The sequence below is a fragment of the Haliaeetus leucocephalus genome, unplaced genomic scaffold, assembly GCF_000737465.1.
Source record: "Haliaeetus leucocephalus isolate CR32 unplaced genomic scaffold, Haliaeetus_leucocephalus-4.0 Scaffold240, whole genome shotgun sequence".
NCBI lineage: Eukaryota > Metazoa > Chordata > Aves > Accipitriformes > Accipitridae > Haliaeetus > Haliaeetus leucocephalus.
Genome location: NW_010972676.1, coordinates 8,406,946 through 8,421,580, shown reverse-complemented (window position 1 = coordinate 8,421,580; position 14,635 = coordinate 8,406,946). Strand labels below are relative to the sequence as shown.

Here is a 14,635-nt window from a genome sequence, read left to right as displayed (position 1 = left end):
TTTTAAGAAGTAATAGTCTTAGTTTGCAGACAGTGGACACTGAGGCATCTGCATAGTTTCTACACCAACACAAGAGTAGATTTCAGGACTTGAAATTGTTGATATAGAGAATTTACTGCATACACCTCTTACCAGTCAGAGATTATAATGCAAAATAGGGAAGGAAAAAAAAAAAATTTCTCTATTTGCTTTTTATATGATCCTGGAAAGTAAAAGCTTCTTCAGGATCAAAGCTCAGAAATTTAGTGATGATAATCTCCCTGGTACTGTCCTAGTAGAAATGCTTGGAGACTTTTATGAGGAGGAGGCCTGGGAGTCAGACCCCAATTTGTGTTATTCATGTACAAGGATCTGCATAGGGGTTGCTATTTACAATGTGATTGTGTATCAGATGGTCTCTGGATATGTAGCATACTGCTTTCTGCCAGTATTGAGACTCTAGATTTGAGTGCAGTGGTACATGTTCACCAAAAGAAAAGCGTTGTTCTCACTTCAGCAAACAGGATTTCTACACTGGAAACACTACTGAACCAAAAGTAGGTATTAGCATCTAACAGGGAAGTTGTGGGTGACTATCTCACTATGTAAAGCCAGAATTTGGGTGGTGGGGTTTTTTTTCTTTTTGTATTATGTAACACCATTTAATTTTTGTCGGTTTCTCCCCTCAAAATAGATATTTCCTAAGCCAGAATAAAAGGCACTATCTTGATGTTTCTGCATGGTTTCCAGACAGTAGCTCAGTATGAGTGGAGAGCAGACACATTTTGGAAGTGAAAAGATGTTTGTGGGAGGACAAGGATGTGAGGTGTAAAGGAGAAGCGTATGGGAAAGGATAGACATTCAAAGATACTATGATTAGGACAAGGTTAGGTTCTAGTTAAACTAAGCTAAAATACATTAACTTGCATCTGATCCAAAGGAAAAAAAGTTAGAATTAAATTGAGGTTAACAAATGCTGACTTAATCTTGGCTCTTTCTTCATAATCTATGCAATATTTTCTTCCTACAGATTATGAATTATTCTGTAGTGTTGTTTTGCCTTGTTTTGATACCTTGTCTCTGGTAGTTGCTAGAAGTTCATCAAGCAACACAAGCTAGTGAGAGCTTAAATTTTGTATTACGTAAGCAGAAAACAGTGAGAGATTTTTCAGATGGATCTTTTTCTCTTTGAGCACCTCTAGTGAAGTACCTCCAAGAAAAATATCCTCACAGTGAACTTCCTAGAAGGTAGCAGTAGTGCAGAGCCTGCCAGGATGGAGCTGTAGAGTTAATTTATGATTACAGCAGTCACGTAGTCCCACCTCCTGCTCAAAGCAGGGCTAATCTCAAAGCACACAGCAGAACAGAAAAAGTAAATGAGTTCTTCAGTGTCTTTCACCAGTGCAAAACTATTTTTGTTTAAAAATTGCCTATAATTAAAACTGCAAAATCCACAGAACAGGAAAATGCTAAGAGACCGCATTGTGTCAACGGAATTTGACAAGTGTATTTAGAAACTGGATTCAGTACTGCCGTAGGTTTTATAATATAAGTTCATTTTAAGTTCTGAAGAAAAAAAAAAAAAGATGAAAGATAATATCACTTTAAATAATATATATTCCTGCTTATACTGTTATTTCTTCTACTGAGGCATTAGCAAGTTGTATACCATCCACACCACATGAAATAGAGGTGATCGTTTTTTTTGGCTGCTTGAAAAGGACATACCTTTAGGATGGTAGTTGGTGTCACTGGTAGGAGTGCTAGTGTAGAATACAGCAGACATGTACCATTGTGCCAGCATGTAGGTAGCAAATGACAAAACAAGGTTTACCAGAGTGTCGAGTGTTTGGCTGGAATGTATGTGCAGACACGACTGCTCCTACACAGCTTTTTCAGAAAGCTTTCACACTGAATGGCAGTACAGAACTAGACCTTACCACTCTGGCATGGGGGCTTGGAAACAAAGCTCCTAAGTAACAGCCCTACCTTCAGGATGGTAGCGAACATGCTTGAGAGGACTAGAAACTGGACCCATACCTTCCAGCACTCCTACCGTGGTTGCCAAATTAACGGTCGTCTAAGAAAACGCATCTCCATGTACCTGCGGACTCATAACCACATATCATGGCGGGCATTGGACAGGTGCACATGCGAATCAAGAGTGTAATTTTCTAATGCTCTGTAATAGCTACCCATTTCTGATATGTAAAATGCCTACATATGAAATCCCAGTGGAAAGTAAGACAAATTTTTTCCTGTATAATTAACTGTAACATGTTTAGGATATTACGTAACTACCACATTATGTTGCTAGAAGGTATTTTAAATACTTTATAGCTTAGAAATTTTTATAACTATTTCTTAAAAGTTAGCCAGCCATAAAATGCAGAAGACAGTGGCATAGTCTGATTGTTCACATTTTCAGAGAAATATTATTCCTAAAACTGTAAAAATGTTGGAAAATACATTTTTAAGTTCATCTAGAAATGCCATTAAACTATTTAAAAAGGCAAAAAGCTTTCTTTTTCAGTGAGGTTTTTTTGGTTTACAATGGGAGGTCTGGCTGGATCTTTCCATCTGCTGTGCTGGCTGTTACTGCAGATGGTCCTAATCTGTACATATGGTATGTACATATATAAACTGAAATCGGTGTTATCTTGGGGTAAAAGCAGGCACACAACAGGAGCTTGGATGCCTAACACAAGAATATTGCTGAAGGGGATAATTTAGAGATTTTATTTTTCTAGGGGAAATTTACATAGAATTAGGGAAAGAAGTACTTAGTGTTTGCTGGAAAAGAAAAAGAAAAGAAAAAAAAAATCACTCACCTTTTAGAAGGTAAATTCTGGATCTGCAATTTGTTTGGCATCAGATGTTGGCTTCAGCTCAGCCCTGAATCTGTGCCAGGTTGTGGTTTAAATCATGACAACACCAAACTCTCAAACTTCTAAAGGGTTACCTCCAGTGCTCAGAAGTAGGACAGTCAGCCTAGCTTTGGAGTCCCTACTTCTAACTCAGAAATAAAGCTGGAGAAGAGATTTTCTGTTTTCTGAAAATTAGAAAATGGCCTTCCAGTCATGTAAAAAAAATGAAAGTATCAGAAATGAAATGGTCCTCAGATCTGAAGTTTCTGTTTAAGTCAATCTCACTACCATTAAATGGTTTCTGAAACTCATGATGATCAAAGAAGGAGCAAAAGACCTTGTTAAAAGTAGTACTTGCCAGTGAATCACATGTAAACTTGCTAAATAATAAGCTGTTCTGCCACCTATTGCAGTGCCCAGTTAGCACTGCTGAAAACTTCTCCTTGCATATTGGCTCATGAATCAGTTAAAAAAAAAATATTTCCATAAAGTCTTAAACTTCTACTTAGGAAGTTTGGACAGTTAGGAAAAACACTACCATATTTATGTGATGTGGAGAAAACTCTAAAAGCAACTCACAATTGCACTTATGAAACATTTAGCAACAAGTGCCTGAAAAGAAGAAATCATTGGAAAAGCAAGACATGAAGAGTTTATCTGATATATAATCAAATGCATTTTTAATATTTCTTCTATCTTTTCTAATATCTTCAGTATTACAGTTGATTGGCAACATTAGCTCATTCACCAGACGAGCTAATTGTCAGAGCAGATAAAGTCATGACTCTTGATCCTTTTTTCTTCTTTCTTAATATCTACTCTGGTATTCTCTTCACTAACTTTTCAACCTTTCTTGTACTAGGGAAAGGCTTCACATATTCAGCTGCAAGGCTAGAAAAGGAACATATATTGCCTTTAAAAGGATTGCTGCCATTCTAACATGACTTTATAAGCTACTGTTTCTTTTTCTCTCTTATTACAGGTTTGTTTTGTGAATTTAGATGCAAACAGAGATGACTGCAGCGATGAGCAAGTGAAACAGGTAACAGTCTAGGTCTTCATAACATGCACCGGGAATCTGAAATTATCTCAACATCAGGCCATATTTTATAGCTTTTCTTATTCTCAGCCCAGAAATATCTAACGGATTGTTGCAGCCTGCGAATTCACAGCAGTTATCATGTGATTGAACCTTTTGTTCAGCTTTGGTTTTATCAGAGAAGTGAACATGGATATGTCATACATTCAATTTTTTAATTTACATAATACTACAAAAAAACAATTTCTGATATCTCTCTCTTCTACTGCCAAAACTCCTTTGAGAATCTTCTACTCATTTTGGTCTTGTTCAGCTGACCAGTCTTAGTCAGACTCCAGATACTTTGATTATGTGGTCTTCAGGAAGGTTCTAGATAAAACAGAACTAAAAGGTATGTTTTACCATTTAACTGAGAGTTTGGAGGGTAGAAAAATGGGATTTTAATTTAAAAAAAAAAAAAGAGAGAGAGAGAGAAAAAAGCTTGGTTATTTTACAAACACTAAGACAACCTACATCATGATACACTATTTAGAATACATACCATTTGAAAAAAAAAAACCTCAAATCTGAGAAAGTCACATTTTGAAGATATGGCCTGGTGTCAGTTTTGAGTTTACATCTTCCTTTATCAGTTCATTTTCATCATCCTGGCTTGGTGCCCACGATCGACACGCAATACAGCAGCAATATGTGGTAAGAGAACAAAGGTAGGATCTCCTGACAATATGCAGGGACTTCCTCAGTAAAGCAGTATGGTTGGTTTGCTGAAACCACTTTCAGCTCATGGGAGGAAAAGCAATGCTGGGATCTTGTTGCCTCCTACAAGTCATTCATTAGCAGGCACTGCTTTTCTATGCTGTTTTCTGCATCCTGGATCTGTGAAAATTCAGATGTCAAAAATAAATACGGTTTCTTGCAGCAAAACAATTTTTCTGTTGAATCAGCAGGTTAACTGTGCAGAACAGCTCGAGAGGTTTAATTTTACTGAACCCACAGAAGCACTGGTTGTTTTCTAATAAGCAATGGTTTTATTATTGTTTACAATGTTTATTTAGGAACAAAAGCTGCAGCAAATCATAAGGAAACACCAAAAGCTTCTCTCTCAATCTTAGAACTGGGTATCTGTAAAAGCCAACTTAAACTGGCTTCATGCAGCTATCCTTTACAGTGCCTGGAGATGAGATTACTCCCTCACAAGCACATACCACCTTTCAAAGCAGCTGCATGATTTTTACCTATCAGCCCTGCCGCAGTGGTGCATTCACCGCCTGTGTGCTTCATAGAGCCCTAAGCTCTTCCTTCGCAGCAGAGCCCGGTCGGCTCCCCAAAGCGCTGCACCCCAACATGCCCACAGCTGGCACTCCCCACCCGGCGCGTGGGGGGGACTGGTAACAGAGAGACCGCAATACCTGGCTGCGTTTTAGAAAGGTAGTTTCTGGTGCAGAGTCAACACATTTATTAGCCATGACTGGAAAATGATTCTTTTCTTTTAGTTTTCAGTGTACATACTAAAAATTCACTACTAGCACAGGTACTGTGTATTCTTCTCTAAGAGGAAACACCCTCATCACAATTTTTGTGTATAATATGCAGTTTGTGTAAATTAGCTTGGAGCAGGGTGGATTTTTTATACAACACTGATGTGGTGGAAGCATTTCATAGAAGAATTTTAAAGATGCTAGCATAGCTGTTGTTTATATGAAATATATAACTATTTACTAATAGGTACTGTTAGGATTTTGCATTACCCATTTAACCTTGGAATGGGTTAAATTGGGGTTTTTTGGTGTAAAATAATCATCTCTCCAGACTTTTCCTTTTTTATTCTGAACAAAAGGTAAGGAACCGAAGTAAAAGATAACACAAAAAGCCATGGTTTCCTCGCCAAGAGATCTGATAAAATGTGGCAATTTAGGCAGTAGAAAAATAGAGATACATAGAGAAATGTGTGTGATAACAGAAAGGCTATAATTTGAAAAAAGAAAGGGATGAGAATTTTTTTTTGTACTATACTGAAATGTCAAACCGAATTGAAGCACTGAATTTAGTTATGTCAAATACAGATACTTAGCCTCATCTGAAGATCAGTCTACTGAAAAGTGAATTGTTCCCCAAAACTGAATTAGATTTGCTAAGCCAGAAAGTTTTATTTTACCTAATTTACTCTGAGGAAAATAACAGTACTGCGAGCTTATGATGAAAAGGAAAAAGTGAAGTATCATTGAATTGCATAATAACTGAAGCATACAGCTGGGTGCCCGAGATCTGCATTCCCTTAATGGCTTTGCCGTTTGATGGGCTGTGTTAGGGCATAAAATGGAGGTGGTATTTACTTCCTCTGCAAGGAGTCATCCTTGATTCCCTGTTCATAAAGGAAGCACACTGAGATCCCTGGCAGAAAAGAACTGCAAGCGCTCTTAGAGTAGGTATTGGCCTTTTGGTCTGGCCTTTGTAGACAAAGGAGCACAGATGTCTCCTGCACACACTGGGGACTCCTAGCAGTGTTGTGATACAAATCTATGTTTTGTAGCATCATTCATGTTGTGACTATTACCACTTTTGGCCTAGCAAATATGTAACAGGTAGAAAAAGATTGTATCATTTCAAATGAAAGGTCTTGAAGGTGTCCAGTGGAACAGCAAAGAAATGCATATTTCATCTGTGTATTAAATGCTCCTGTTATGCCAGGTTTAGCATTGCATCAATTTGATCAGCAATTTCCAGCTAACTTTCCCTTTGGTTTCTTGCTTGTCATACGCCTGGAGGAAAATCAGAAGATTTGCCCTGTTCTCATTACCATACTCACAGAATCTTTTCTGTTTTAGACAATAACAGACACAGTGTTCTCAGTCTCTCAGGAACTCACTTGTGATAGGAAGGACAAGCATTTAGATGCACAAATACAATCAAGCCGTTTAGCACATGACAATGTAAGGGATGACAGATTGTCCTGCTGGACAGCTGTGCAGAAGTTCATACTGTCACCGTTGTCTTGCCTGATAGCTCAAAAGAAAAAATGTGCATTTTAACACTGCCAGTTTTATTTTTAATCCACTCAAAGTAGTAAGTTCAAGTAAGCTTTCTAAAGGGACGCCTGTAAGTGGTATTTCATTTTGATATTTATGAATATAACTGTGCAACTCAGACTTCATTACGTGAGAGCAAAAATCTATCTTTCATACTACAGAGGTTGATCAGCGTCTCTCCAAATCTCCCCAAACTCATCAGTTCGATGAACGTACAGCCACCAAAGGAAAATGAAATAGTCCTGCTGAGTGGATTAGCATCAGGAAACCTTCAGGCTGATTATGGAGTTCCCCAGGTAGGAATCAAACTCATCTTTAAGATCACATCACACCTGTGAAGGACAGAATTTGGAAAATGGAAGAAAGGAAGCTGAAAGCAAAGACCTTGCACCAGTTTAAGAGATGGGTGGGAGTTTGCAAACATAAAAAAATAAATCTAACAAAAGCCTGTTAAGTGTGCATGGCGGCGGGGCAGCGACACAAAGATAGGAGAGAGATTCTGCTATTCCCTCTAGATCCTGTGGATGTCTGGGTTGCAGCTGATAATGCTTTAAGCCATATTAGTGGCTGATCCTTCAGGGAAGGCAGGCATTGGGGGCAGAGATGATTCATAAGCCCAGATTTCAAGAGTAGCAGGAGTCAGAAGGGTGGCACAGAGGAGGGAAAGGAAAGATGTAACACTTTTTCTGTGCACATAGCTAGATTGGGCCACAGATCCTACAGACTCCCTTTCAAGTGAAGTCTTGCTACTTCCCACTTTTGTTCCCAGTCCATCTTCTCCCATGCATGCACCTCAGAAAAGAGCTGACAATAGGACTTGAAGATCCTAGAGGCTATTGTAAACTTGAATGTGACAATGGAAAATACCAAGCTACGTTAACCATATCAGAGCTGATACCTCATTTAGCTTCTGTCAACTTAAAAAGTAATTAATGCATTAATTAAAACTTAACATTTTAAGAAGCCAAAAGCAAAGTTCTCATGCTAACTCCTTTACTCCCATTATTGCCAATGAAATATTCCCCATCTGTGATCTGGAGGCCAAGAATTCCTCTTAATGACACCACATAGAGAAAGGAAGCAAACAGTAACATTTGCTTAAAGGCATTTTAATACACAAGTTCCAGAAGCTTAACTCCTTATCGTAATAAAAGTCTTTTTCCTTCTTTCCATTTTTATCATTTGTTATGCCTGTTCATGTCTGTGTAAAGAAAAAGAATGAAAAATACTTCAGTATTTTTCAGCCTGATTCTGATCTCATTTGGCCAAGCATGAATTGGGAACAGCTTCATTAAAACTGCAGAGTTATCTTGGACTACAAAACTATCTCAGCAAACTTAAAACGAGCAGGTATCTTGTTTTATCTGCTGCAGAAAAAGAAAGCAGAAAACTTTTTTTCACTGAAATTAACTTGTGTACAAAAGTCTTCAGGTAGCAGGCCCTGGAACAGCTGTATTGCAAAGATCATTGAATTTTATGTTATACCAATACGCTGATCTTTAAAGAGAGAAATTGCCTGGTTATTGATCTTTCTTGCCACTTGTGACTAATGGCTGAATTTAGAAAAATTTAAAAAAAAAAAAAAAAAAAAAAAAAAGAGCACAAGCCCACGGTGAGAGCAGTGGAGCTCCAAACCCCACCTCCCTGGGGGGAAGCTGCTGCAATAGATACAAGGTTGTTCTGAGGCCTGAATAAGATGACTCAAGTACCCAAGTCATCCCCATCTCTGAAAGAGTGCAGCCGTTGAGAATGGCAGCCTTCTCGGTGAGAGTGCAGGCAAGAGACAAATGAGAACTAACCTAAATTTCCACCCCATAAGATGAGTAAAGCTTTGCATTGAGGCTGGGTGACATTTATTGGCCAGATAAGCACATGCTATGTTCATCCTTACATTTGTTTGGCTTTCCAGAGAATTTAATTTGTAAGGAGACTCGCATAGTTTTCATACAAGGATTTTTATTCTGCCCCCTCAGCCCTTTTCACAAGTACAACCCTGCAAACTGTGGACTGGAGAAACAGCAGGGGAATGTTCAATCTAAGGCTGCATCTGTTTTTAATAACATTTTTCACAATATAGTATATGCTCAAGTCTGATTCAGCAACAATTTCTTAGCAGCTAGTTAAAAAAAAAAAATCTGTATTTTCTCTTTTGACTTTTAAACACATTAATTTATCTGGTTTTTTCTTCAAATACATTTTTTAGGTGGAGAGGAAGAGCAGGCTAATAAACATAATAGTCATCCCACTCCCTTTATTACTAGATATTTGCTTTGAATTCACACTCAAAGACAAAAGACCTAGGATGGGGTTACATTATGCTAGATACTGTGCAAATGCACAGGGGGTCCAGGGCATCTTTTGCACAGCTTAAATTCTACTTCCTCGATCCAGAGCTGGTTCCACTCAAGCTGGCTCCTTCCTGGGGTCTGAAGTTAAAGCACAAGATCACAAGCTGCAAAAGCTTGGCTTTGCTTCAGAGTACATCCACACCGCAAACTTAGTCCCATGCAGAGATATCAACTTAGCTTTGTAGTTGTATAAATATCCAACAGTTTTAATATCAATAAAATGAGGATAACAAGGGTTCCTTCCTCTCAGTTTCTGTCCAACTTTCAACTTAATTGTACAGCTTCTTTGGGTAAGATAGTTTTATATAAAGGCTCAGCGCAGTACACAGTGGAGCCTGGTCTGAAATAACGGGGCTTTGGGCAAATAAGGAATGAGAGGAAGAAGAGCAAAGAAACAAAATAAAACACTGTTTTAAAACAGTCTGTAGGAACATCTGAAGGTGACCTGCTCTTAATCTCGCCAGCCAGTATTTACAGGACTGCCTTCAAACAAGTGTTGCAACAGAAATTATCCCGAAAAGGAATTCATGCCCACAAATGATTCCCTCAAGAGGCAGGTAATACTGGGTGGTATGAGACCATTAATAACATGTCAGATGGCTAACTCTGACATGGCTAAAAGCACGTAAGTCTCTGTCATTAAAACAAGAAGTTGACTGAAAACAAACCACTTGGTAATTTCAACAAAATAAAGATGCCCCTGTGGTACAGCTGGGTTCTCTACTAAAACTCCTGTATAACAAAAGTTGTCAGTCCAGGCAGTCTTATTTTGGCATATATGTAACTGCACGCTGCATTACAAACATCTAAATGACAAATTGTATTGCCTTTTTGCAACAACATTCCCAAGATATTTATAGAGAGGGAAGATTAAAATAAGTTTTCTTTTTTAATTAAGTAACTGAGATTCTTTTCCCCTCTAGTGTCCTTGGCTGGCAGATGTCTGCTTGGTTCAATGTGCAAGGGGGGACAGGAAAAACAGCGCAAGCTGCATCATTTTTGAAATAAACAAGTTTCTGATTGGACTTGAGCTCGTTCAGGAAAGGCAGCTGCAGATAGAAGCGCATGTCTTAAAGCCTGAGGATGACACAAACTGCTCAGTGTCTTCAATAGAAGAAGATTTCCTCACAGCATCCGAGCACCTTGAGGATGACAACGAGGGTGATGAATATAAAACTGGTAAAAGCAATGGGACTGAGCATAATACTGCTGTTGTTCGTACTGCAAAACAGCCATGGCAATGCTCACAGAAATTGCACTTGATGTTAATTCGTGCATATATTTATCTGTAATTTAGAAAATGGACAGCCATTCATATTTTTAAATTGTTGTTCAAAGACATGGATACATGGCTGTGCCGTAGTTTCACAGAGCAGTAACGCATTACACAGTTGTGCAGCTGTTTTTAAAGTTACAGGGTATTCTGCAAAAACTAATTTCTTATTTTTCTTTTAATAGGTCATGAAAAAGTAAGTGTTTCAGAAGCATCTTCAGATGTCAAAAAAAATAAAGGAAAGGGATTTGAAAATCTCCACTATAGAAAAGCCAGGTTGCCATTCATTCTTGAAGGGAACTGCATTAATAAAGATAATGCAGCTACTAGAGTCTCTGAAGCTGTGAATGTTGTGGCTGAAGATGGCATCTTACAACCTGAAGATAAGTCAGACCAGGAAATACTCTGGCAGAAGGAATTAGCTCGAAGAGCTACTTCATCCTTTAGTACTACTAATTTGACGGGCGAGGTTGAAATTTCCTGCTCAGCGCACACGTTAGAAGATGTACCTTTAACCAAAATGGCTAAAGAGGAGCTGGGGCCTCTGTATGACCCAACAGCAAAACACAGCAGTAAGACAGATGGAGAGGATTGGGCAAGTATCAGGAAAACCGATCCTCCCTCGCAAAATGAGCGGGCGACTACAGGTCAGTATGCCACAAATTTAGCAGAATCTGTTCTGCAAGATGCGTTCATTAGACTATCACAGTCTCAACCCACTTTTAGTGAGGAGGCTGCAGTCAGCATCTCCATAGGAAGCTCCTGTAAGTCAGAAGACGTATCTGCTTACCGATCGTGGAATGAACTTCCAAAGATCGTCATAGTGCAAAGTCCAGACAGTTCTGAGAATATATCTGACTGGCCAGGGTCTGCGTTCCCCAACCTGTGCCACTGGACTGAATCAGGAAGTTCTGCTGAAGTTTCAGATTACTTTGAGGAAGAACATTCAAACGGACACGGCCAGAGCGCACTGGAAGTGGCCCTGGCTTGTGCAGCCACTGTTATTGGAACCATTTCCAGTCCCCAGGCTGCAGAAAAATTCAGAGGGGATCAAGAAGCCACAGACTCTAAAAGCGGAGTGGTTGATAGTGAGGACCTACACACAACATCTTCACAGCTACTTGATGACTGTGCTAGCACAGAATATTCATTTCCATCTGCACTGTGTGGCATGACTCAAGTAGCAAGTGCTGTAGCTGTCTGTGGTCTGGGGGAAACAAAGGAAGAGAAGTACCCTGCAACTTCGAGCGGACTTATGTCTGCTGCTCAGACTTCTGCAGCCATTACTCTTCATTGTAGCATAGCTATAGGAAGCAGCATGGAGAAGCTAAACGATAGCATCGCAGAAGCACTTCTCAAAGAGGCATCAGTAATTTTGACAAAACCCAACACATACAAAAACGTAGGGCATTTTATGGAAACTATAAATGGAAAAATTATTGAAACAGCAGCAAGGCCACGGATTCCACACACTGATGAAGTAATCAGGGATGAACTTGCACAAAACTTATCCAATATTATTCTACGACATTCTATTGAAGAGGTTAGGAAGAAGAGACAGCTACACCCCTGTTCAGAAAACAGCTCAAGTACACAAGACATTTTCATGGACACTGCAAACGAGTTGCTTTTTAACATAATGTATTTCACTTTCAAGAAGATGAATGACATAAGACAAGTTGAAGAGTGTTCTCCCTTCTTTTCTGAGGGCACAAAAGTAGAGAAAGTAACAAGAGCAGAAGGATGGTCAACACGGGCAACTGCATGTGAAACTTCACACAGCCCCATTGATCACTCTGCTGTTCAGCCATTTGGTACATCCTACAGCACTAGGGCTAGCAAAGATCTTGGAAATGTCACAAACACTAGGAAAAGTAATGTGAAAGATGTAAATAGCAAGGAAAGTGCCACACTGAATTCAGAACCAACAAGTAGAGCTACAGGGCATAACACACTTGTTGCAAAAACATCTCCCAAGAAAAGATACCTGAAAAGAACCACACGAGACTGTTACAAATCCCCAAATCAGAGTAACAATCATCATCAGAAGAAAGACTACAGATCATTTTCAGACAGAGAAAATACTTTTGCAAACAATGAATGCAGGCATGGTGTTCAAGAACAGCTGTCTTCCAGTGCCACCATAAACACAGAAAACCAGGCCAAGCATAAGTGTGATGCTGTGCTAAATAATGATGTTCAGGTTAGCTTGTCTTTATTAGGAAATCATGTCTTGCTTCCTTCTCAGCCTGTGCTACAGGTGAAACATTCAAAGGACAAATATTGTATAACAGATTTTGCAGAAGAATTGGCAGAAACAGTTGTCTCCATGGCAACAGAAATAGCTGCCATTTGTCTTGAAAATTCAAATGGAAAGCAACCCTGGTTCTGTGCATGGAAGAAAGGCAATGAATATCTGGTGACCCAGAGCTTATCATGCAGAACCATGAAAAGGAAAAAGGAAACCCATGCTAATGGTTCAGTTGTTCGGAAGCACAGGGCACCTAGACTTAGTGAGATAAAAAGAAAAACAGATGAGCACCCTGAGCTAAAGGAAAGGTTGATGAATCGAGTAGTAGATGAATCCATAAACCTTGAGGACACACCAGATTCAGTCAGTATCTTTGCAAATGAAGTGGCTGCCAAGATCATGAACCTCACCGAACTCTCCATGGTTGATAGCATCTGGCAAGGTCCAAACCACCCCAGGAATAGGCTGCACTGTGAAAGATGGAGCCGAGCCAAGGCCTCAAGCTGTGAGAGCATACCAGAGGAGGACTCGGATTCAAAAGCCTCTTTCAACACCCTAGGCCTAATGAACACCTTTGGTCAGCCTGTGAGCCAGACAAGTTCTGTCTCAAAGCAGTCTAGTTGTGAAAGTATTACAGATGAATTTTCAAGATTTATGGTGAACCAGATGGAAAATGAAGGAAGAGGTTTTGATTTATTACTGGATTACTATGCAGGAAAAAATGCAAACAACATCTTAACTTCTGCATTGGAACAGGTAGCCAAGAAAAATGGTCACCTTAATGTAAGACCAAGTTGCCCATCCAAACAGTCCAGCACAGAAAGTATAACAGAAGAATTTTATAGGTATATGCTAAGAGAAATAGAAAAGGAAAATAAAGATAACATATCTTCACCTCAGAATTCAAAGGACTGGTGTGGCAATTTGCTGCCACCCTCTCTGCGATCACCTTTTTGCTTTAGGCAATCATCAATGCCTGACAGCAGATCATCAGGCTCTAGGCTAACAGTTAATGTCCCAGTTAAGGCAAATTCATTAGATGGATTTGCCCACCATCACCAAGATTCCTTAAGTGTACAGCCAGTCAGTACTGTGGCTTCTTCAGGTCTTTGCAAGTCTGACTCATGCCTGTACCAAAGATGCAAGACTGACCAGATAACAGATATGTTGATTCATGAGACGTGGGCAAGTTCTATTGAATCTCTAATGCGCAAGAACAAAATCATAGCAGATGAGGCAGAGGCTGCAGAGGCAGACCAATTTCACAGTGATTCCCCACCACATGTGGAACAATATGCAAACAGACTGGCTGCAAATATTGTCGAAAGTGGTAAAAATTTAACTGTTGTCCAGCAGGATTCCTTTGATTATACAAGCCAAGCTCATGTGCTGGAAAGCAAACACCCCCAAAGGGCAACTCGGATTAAATCAAAACCCAAAAGGGATGGAGTAAATTTGGATGAGAAAAAAGAGCATACAAAGAGCCCTGGATGCCTCCCTGCAGGTCAGCACAGGGAAGTGCCTTTAATTCAGATAGAAACTGATCAACGAGATGAGACAGGTAAAGACCTGGAGTCCTTAACTTCATGTGGCCCTTCTGAAAAGGAGCATCAAAGCAAAGAGAAGCCTCCAGAAGCTTTGGGTGGGAAACACGTGGTTTCCAGTTCCCTGCAAAATAGGTAAGTGATGAAACAGCAAATCAGCACATTGCTTTGGTGTTTGTTGTAATTTCCCAGTAAAAATTATTTTGATAAAGAAAGAAGATAAGAAGAGAAGCACTTTTAAAGAAATAAACAGGCTAAGTTCTGACTACAGGTTTCTAATAGCATAAAATCACCCAATCATGTATCAC

General features: G+C 39.4%; 1 protein-coding gene across 3 annotated transcripts in view; it reads left to right on the top strand.

Annotated features, from left to right (window-relative positions):
- The window catches only part of SPHKAP (SPHK1 interactor, AKAP domain containing), a 54,892-nt gene that overhangs the window by 29,057 nt on the left and 11,200 nt on the right, over positions 1–14,635 (top strand). For all 3 annotated transcript variants that reach the window (XM_010568313.1, XM_010568311.1, XM_010568312.1), the window contains exons 3-6: positions 3,829–3,888; positions 7,073–7,207; positions 10,183–10,438; positions 10,718–14,462. In XM_010568313.1, the coding sequence (XP_010566615.1) occupies positions 3,829–3,888; positions 7,073–7,207; positions 10,183–10,438; positions 10,718–14,462 (4,196 nt within the window). The remainder of the gene's footprint in view (positions 1–3,828; positions 3,889–7,072; positions 7,208–10,182; positions 10,439–10,717; positions 14,463–14,635) is intronic.